Source organism: Labrus bergylta, chromosome 23 (genome assembly GCF_963930695.1).
Source record: "Labrus bergylta chromosome 23, fLabBer1.1, whole genome shotgun sequence".
Classification (NCBI taxonomy): domain Eukaryota; kingdom Metazoa; phylum Chordata; class Actinopteri; order Labriformes; family Labridae; genus Labrus; species Labrus bergylta.
Window position 1 is genome coordinate 18,390,055 of NC_089217.1, and position 8,036 is coordinate 18,398,090.

The window sequence follows — 8,036 nt, forward strand, 5'->3', positions numbered from 1 at the left end:
ATGGCCAGTAGAGGGCGCCATTGCTGTAAGACAGTTCAGGACTTGACACCTACTGGCCTCCATGGGGAATCTGGTTTGTAATGAAATAGTGACAACATTAAATACCACACACACTCTGTAAGAGAGCTGTTGGGTGGACTTAACCGTGGAGAGGACAGCAACAGAGATGACCTTTAAAAAAAGAAAGATCTGCCTCAGCAGTTATATTACACATGGTAACACTGCAGTAATTATAACGAGAGGTGTGAAGAGACGTCATGGTTTGGCTGAGTCCACATGCTAACTCCAGAGTAGACCAGACCAGACGGTTTATATTTGACGACTTAACAACAACACCGCAAAGTGTTAATCGAGCTTAACACAAAACTACAAGTGGTCATAAAAATATTCTTTAACATTTTAAATAATCCATTTAATGTCAGAAGATCTGCATTCAAGATTTGACTAGAATAAAAGAATGGTGAGATTTTACTATAAGGCTAAAATAATAGACTTATGTAAGGGTTAACAATTAGGGTCATGAGTCATCGTTTAATGCATAAATTAATGCGAGCTGTGACATGAATTCCTCCTGCTTATCGTTATCACATGATCGAGTCACCTTGATTTATTATGGGTCATTACTCTCTTCAACGTATATGCACTCCCCAAAAGAAGATAAAAACAGCTTCTTCATACATGTATTGACACGAGTGAGCCAGATTTCAGTCACATAAATCTGAATTTATGGAAATATTTGTGCTTTAGAGAGAAGTTTGCATCCAAGAATTAATTTTATTTACACAAAGCTTCATAACTCAGAGAGGCTGAGCAGTAAATGGAGTTTGTGTTGCTGACTTGATTGTATATTAAAGGTCCAATCTGTAAGATAGCTCCTGAATGAATTGATAAAGTGATCTTATATGATCAGACATTAAGGAAACATGCTATGTTGAAGTGCTGGCTTCTCTGACAACAATGCAGCAGCCAGTATGTCCTCCTTCTAACTTTAGATTCTGCTCCTGAATGCTCTGGATTTGTTTGGACCAGAGAAGGTAGGCACATTTAAGGACACCCCCCACACGGCCGTTTTGGACGCCCCGGTTTGCCAGATATGAGAGCAGTTATCAGTCAACAGGTGTTGCAGCGATGGAAGCGTGTAAGAGAAGTGGTTCAGATAGAAGTGATTGTACCCGACCTAAAAAGCCTCTGCATGTTTCTAATAAGCTCCACGAGCAGAAACGTGCTCAAACTAGGATCAATATTGGAGATGCTTTTGAAAAATGGAGAGAGGTTAGAACACAGAAAGGTTTACAGACCCATGCAGAGCTGGATAAACACTGAAGCTTCAGAGTCCACCACATGGCAACCAACGTGCGAATTGGCTCTAGGGTGGAGGGGGCGAGGGGATATGATTTCTTTGTTAGTCAAAAAAGAGAAAAGCTTAGTTAATTAGTTTACTCATATTTCTTGTATTAAAAGATTACAAGTGCATTTCAAGTAATCTGTTTTATTTGAATAAGTTTTCCCGTGATAACAACGTACATTTGGTTGTTTTTGTTTTTTTATATCAACTTAATTCATCCTTTTCTCTTTGGATCATGACTTGATTTGAGACATTTTCTTGAGATCTGGGTAAAAAAAAAAAATCAAACGCAAAAAAAAGCTTTAATATCTCGAGATAAGTGGCTAATTAAGTCAAGGTCTCAATTAAAAGACTCAAAGATATTTACTTTATGCATGTCCTCTTTGGGCTTCCATACATGAGTTAGGAAGAAAAACGTGAAAACTGCCCCCAGTCTCCCCCACACAGCTCTTAGTATAACAGTATAAACTGGGACTACTTGTATTCTTGGAACATCCAAATCTTTTATTTGCAATGTGCATTTTAAATACTAAATCCAGATTTTAAGAATCATTAAGTAGCAGCCTTTTGAAACAGTACCTTCTTAGCAGTCTGTTATTGTAGTCAGTGTCTCGGGGGGGCTGGGTGTCACTGAGGGGGGCGGTGCACATCTCCAGCAGACCCCTCCCGCCCCCTTCACACACGGTGACAGGCAGTCAGACAGTCAGACAGGCAGACTGCCTCCTCACTACAACCACTAACACTACTACAGCCACCGCATCGTGCGTCCATCGGCTCCATCCCTCCACTGAGCGATCTTCTCCTCCGCCTTGTGAACACGCAGCAGCCGGGAAGCTGGAAGCCTGAAGCGTCCAGATGAAGATGCTGGAAAACGGCAGGAAGGTGTTCAAAGAGGGGCTGCTGGAGAAGCGGAGCGACGGGCTGCTGCAGCTCTGGAAGAAGAAGCACTGCGTCCTGACGGAGGACGGCGTGCTGCTGCTGCCGCCCAAACAGCACGACCCGCCGCAGCACCACCACCACCACCAGCACCACCACGGGGACGTGGGCAAAGTCAAGGAGCTGCACTTCGCCAACATGAAGACGGTGGACTGCGTGGAGCGGAAGGGGAAGTATGTGTACTTCACGGTGGTCATGACGGAGGGGAAGGAGATCGACTTCAGGTGCCCGCAGGACGAGGGCTGGAACGCGGAGATCACCCTGCAGATGGTCCAGTACAAGAACCGGCAGGCGATCCTGGCCGTCAAGTCCACCCGGCAGAAGCAGCAGCTGCTCGTGGTGCAGATGCCCGGGCAGAAGACGGTCCGCAGCGCGCCAAACGTTGCGTGACCTGCGGCGAGACCCGTGGACGTTGGTGCGCCATTTGCGGTAAGACAGCTACAGAGAGAGCGTTATTGAGGAGGGGGTCCCCAGGTCCGGGGACCACCTGGGGATCCCCTCGCATAATTAAGGACCCTTTTTTTTTGTTTTATTCCCTGGATATTGGTGCCCTGATCGAGGACGTCTGTTTTCACCACAGCGTGCGGTCTTCACAGATCTAAAACTGAGTGAATGTTCTTCCAGAAGGGAGCAAAATGTGGATTTATTTTTGTGTATAGAAAAGTTTGGGACTCTCTTTGTATGTCCCCCCTCATGGAGGTGAAATCCTCTGCAGGAAAACATGCCGGATATCCATTTCCAGGCAGGTTTGACATTTCACCCAAGGAGGGCTCCTCCGAACCCTAAGCATGGATTTACGCGCAGAGATTGGCAGATTTTCAATATTCATGATGGGGAACAACTGGCGAGATGTATATCTGTCCAAACAAACCTTTTTGAAATTACTTCTAGTTAACATTTGGACATGTTTAAGGATGCAAAGCCTCAACATGTTAAACATATATAGTCATTGACGACTCAACTTAGCGTAAAGACGCACACACATCTTGCGCCAAAACGTCTAATTAAATGTCAGATCTGTGTTAGTTGATGCATATATGACTCCAAAATGTACACTACTGCTCTTATCTGTGCTGTTGCTCAGACTCATCACAGCCAGTGTGTGCAGCTTCACACATCAGCTGAACACCCGGACTGTCCTTCTCACTCAAACTTGTGCAAATCGGTGAAATAAGCTGCTTTTGTTTGCGTTTGGACAGTATTTTCCATGCACGTGGTGATTTGTTGTCACACCAACATTTCATCCCAGCAAAACAAAAGGAAGGACTAAATATATGGAAGCAATGATTCACTAATGCAGTCGTTGTGATACATTATGAGCATCAACCATTGGACCCTCAACCAGAAATAAGAACATGACCCATCACCACTTTAACTGAATCTTATTTAAGAAGCACAAACAAAAAAATTAAATATGAAGTTTAAAGGCAGTTCATCATTAACAGGCAATAAGAGATGATTCATGTGTTCTTAATATGTGGGCTGATGTTTCCTAAACTCCAGGTGAGCTGCAGGGCTGCAGCTTCCATTGAGGTCAGAGGTCATGTCTTATGTATAAGGATTTGGTGGGTTTAAGCAGTTAAAAAAAATATGTAAGTAAATCTTCAGATTGTGGCAATTCTAGTTTTGTCAGATACAATTAAAATATATTGGAACAGGAAGATTTTTTAAATTTGAATTCTCGTGAATTTTGACCACTGACTGTGTATTAATATGGACAACATGTCACTGTCTGGTGAAAAGTGAAGCCAAAATGCTCCCACTAAGGGCGCTGATATCTAGCACTGGTGACGTCATGTAGAGCCAGACGTCCGGCCCCTTTCCTTACTGAAGCACTTGTATAAATCACTGGTAAAGCATCAGAGATCCGTCAGGTGGGTAACAGACACTCACACTTATGGAAAGTTCAATGACTGTATGGTTAACTTTCGATTTTTCTTGCTTTCTGACAAAGAACGCTGAAAGGAGCCACAACTGTCAACAAAGCTGTCGATCATGAGGTCACGTCAGCTCTGTCACATTACAACAGGCTCCAAGTTTGACAAAATGTATTTGACCTGTGTTTTAACTTTATAGTTGAATGTCGAATCTGTTAACATGGAGGAGGCGGGGTTTACGACCTATACTGCAGCCAGTCAGCAGGGGGAGCTATAAATCATTTGCCTTCACCCCAGTCAGCTGGTGCTCTGTCCATCTTAACACACAGTCAATGATTTTGAAAAATGTTCTTCTAGAATCAGCATTACTGGCCCCGCTTTACATGCTCGCAGTGTATGGTTGAATACTATTTCCAATTCAGTCTAGTCCTTTAGACTTAATTCTCAAAATGCAAACAGAAAAAAAAACTTCCTGTGAAAAGTTCAACTTTATATATACATTTTGACTTTATTATCATAATACAGAACAAAAAACAAAGATGGCCCAATCCTGGCCTTAAATATCTCCTGTACAAACTTCCTTATTTCTATCAGGGTGAGTTGCATAGATGGTTTGACTCAGACGGTTGAAGTGAAATGTGCAGCCTGAGGAGCTCCCTCTATATTGAGTCCATGTTTCTTGTGACTTCAGATTACCTTTGCCTCCTGTGTCAGGCCCATCAGTCTGCAGTACGTCTAACTGATTGCATCCGCAGGTTAATTGGACAGTCAGCCGGACGACGGATACCGAGCCGGTCTGCATCTCTACCCCCCTCTCTCCAGGAGTCCCCCTCTTCCATGTAGTGGTTCCCACTGACCAGCGCCCCCCTTCCTGTTCTCCTGTTCAGGACAGAGACTTGTTTCACAAAGACTGATGGACTAAAAGCATGTGAGGAAACACCTGAATTCTACCGTGCGATGGGTTTATCCCTTATTTATTATGTGTATATATATTTTCTATATAAAATGTTAAATTGTTGGTGAACGTTCAGTGTGGTTGTTGCTAGAATGGAACAGGAAACACTAATGTGGAGGTTTGTAGCTGACATGTTTGACAAGAAGTTCGCTGAGAAAAGCGTAAATATAGTTATGTGAGAAAGATGTATCGTCAGTCAAATCCTTTAACTATAGATAAAATGTGTCATTTTATCCATATTTTCATTTTTCAACTGAACCAAAGAATCATTTCCAGGCCTTTCTCTCGCTCTCATGCAGAGCTACAGCTCAGAATATACTACACTGACATACCCTAGATATACAATGAGCTACCTGCACGCTCAATACCTACTCTGTTTGATCACTTGATTTATTCATCGCTACAGTGAATCTTTCATTCTGTACATCCATTTTCCCGCCATTTTATTTTATTTGGATTTTAAAAATTGCTATCTACGACCTTTTTGTGAGTCTTAAGTCTGAGTAAGATACTCTGACTAACCTACAGTTCTAATCAGTTGTCTGTGCAAGCAGCCTTTTAGGACATATCTTCACTTGTATTGACACTTATTGCTAGTTGGTGCCCTCTAGTGGCCATAATTATAACGACGGGAGCAAAACAAGTCTAGGAAGTCCGCCTATGCTAGGTCTGGAATCTTGTTAAAACAAGACTTTAGCCCATTAAAGTGATGTTCTCCTTGATGATGTGCAAACAAGAAGTCATTATAAGTGGTTACACACATTCTCAATCTTTGGGGACAACTTAGCGAGTGGTGTTGTCTGGTTCAGTGTATGAGTAGTCTCAAACTAAGAGATGAAAGAAGCTAATCCTTCTTCCGACTTGTAACCACAACACTTCCTCTGTGATAAACTTCTTGATCAAACTTTAGCTAGTTGGATAATCTAACAAGTTAGAAAACTGACTGTTGAGGGGCTAACTGGCTTGCTTGTCAAAGATCTCAAAGTGACACTAGCATGATCCCGACATGCTAATCTGCGAGCTACGTTAGCTTACCGTTAATTGGACCCAAAGGCGGACATTTTGAATTTACAAAAGCAATGTAAGCGTTCCTGTAAGTCTTCCTGGTAGGGTTCTGTTTCCTAACTGTCAAAGTAAAATCTTAAATAAAAGCTTCAGGTGCCATAAACAGCTTTTTCTTTTGAACTAGCAGTGTGACCACCTAAATTTCAGAGTGCTTCTCACCAGTTCTTACTGTCGCTGGGTTATGAAATTTGGCTCACAGCACTGTTGCTTCCCTCGCTCGTGACTGTAAGGTCTGTTTTAAAATGCTTTGTGTGTTTTATTATTTGCTGTTATTCAAAGAAATATCACAAAGAAAACATGAAAGTGATATAAAGTAATTGTTAATTTAGACCTGGAACATTGCACTCTCCAAAAGACAAGTCAGAGTAGTTTCTCCTCTACCATTGTTGTTGACAAAAACTGTATCCAAAGTCCCGCCCCTTCTTCATTCTGATTGGTCTACGAGGGAGAAATTACATTGACCATTGTGGCAGTGTTACAAAAGTTGAACTGTTTTTAACTGAGCTTGTATGAGCGCAGCCACAAAAACACCAGCTCAAGATGAGGGCTTTTTTTAACACTTCGGATACTGAATGCAGAAAATGCTGAACTGCATTGGTTTTGAAAATGAGTGCTACCAGGGCAAAAATAAATGGTGTCCGTGCACACAGGCCCTTAAGACGGTGGAAGAACGGAGACTGAATAATGTACAAAATAAACACTTTGTAACTAGCTTCTGCTTGTTAAATATCACAAATTCTGTTGACTTTGCTGTTATTGCAAAGGGGTTCTTCATTGCAATTCAATCATTCCAACCTGCTAAATTAAGCTCACACAGACTTGGCCTCACCCAATCACAATTACCACAACCAATCAGATTCTTTTGGTCTCTGCCAAAAACTGCAACTTTTAACAGAGCAAGGGAGTGGAAAAAAGTCATTGTGCAAAGATCAGACTGAAACGTGTGATTGCTGTGTGATTGTGTTGTGGTTCAGCCTCAGTGTGGTTGTTTTTCATAATGGAGGGATGTCTTGCTGTCTGAAAACATTTCATTTCACAAAGCTTCGTGTTATTTCCTCTTTTTCTCTAGGAAGTGTTTCTCACTGCTTCCCCCCTCTCGCCTGTGTATCACAGCCAACCAACACATGCCTCAGTGTTGTTGTCATCTCCCACACAGGGTAATAGCTGTGCCCTTTATCTAATGCGACTGGTGTGATGCTTCTCTGACATGCCTGCCTGTTGCCATCATTACACACACAGTTATAGCTCTTTCTTATTTCAACGTGAGATCTATTTTCATACCTTGAAAAGATACATTCCATTAAAAAAAACAAAAAAAACAGCACGGTGTCTCTGTGGTTTCTTTTTTCCTTCTTGTGTACAGATGGATTTCACAGCCCTGCGGGGTCAGCGGGGTCATCTAAGTGACCGGTGTAACTAGCTGCTGCAACCCTTTCATGCTGTACAACCACTGAACCTTTCACCTCCTGTTTCCTGCTCTAAAAGTAGCTCGCAGTATGGAGAATTAGGTTTCACTGCCAGTTGTTGCCGCTCAGATAAACTGCCAGCACGTAATGTCAAATGCACGCGTGGCTCCGGCCGCTCTCCGGTCTAAAGCCGAGCTAATTCAATTAAACTGGGCGCACATGACGGCATCCTTTCTGACACATGAGAGTCTCGCTGAGCTGGAGAGGAACATCGCTGTGTCAGGAGGCAGATTGTCTCCATGAATATTACAGTCTGGAATTAAAAGTCACCTTCTTCTCCAGTCCTTGAATACAGCTTCTCCTCTTTTCAGTACTGACGTCTCATGGTGCAATCAAAAACCATCATATAGTCATTTTTAAAACATTACATTTATTTTGTAAACCTTTAGTGT

The 8,036-nt window shown here is 42.4% G+C and overlaps 1 protein-coding gene across 1 annotated transcript; it reads left to right on the forward strand.

Moving 5' to 3' along the window:
• The first annotated feature begins 1,902 nt into the window (after window positions 1–1,902).
• phlda1 (pleckstrin homology-like domain, family A, member 1) lies at window positions 1,903–7,499 on the forward strand. The gene is made up of 2 exons (XM_020649532.3): window positions 1,903–2,710; window positions 4,914–7,499. The coding sequence occupies exon 1, from the start codon at window positions 2,201–2,203 to the stop codon at window positions 2,669–2,671; it is 471 nt and encodes a 156-aa protein (XP_020505188.1). The 5' UTR covers window positions 1,903–2,200; the 3' UTR covers window positions 2,672–2,710; window positions 4,914–7,499.
• Window positions 7,500–8,036: the final 537 nt, after the last annotated feature.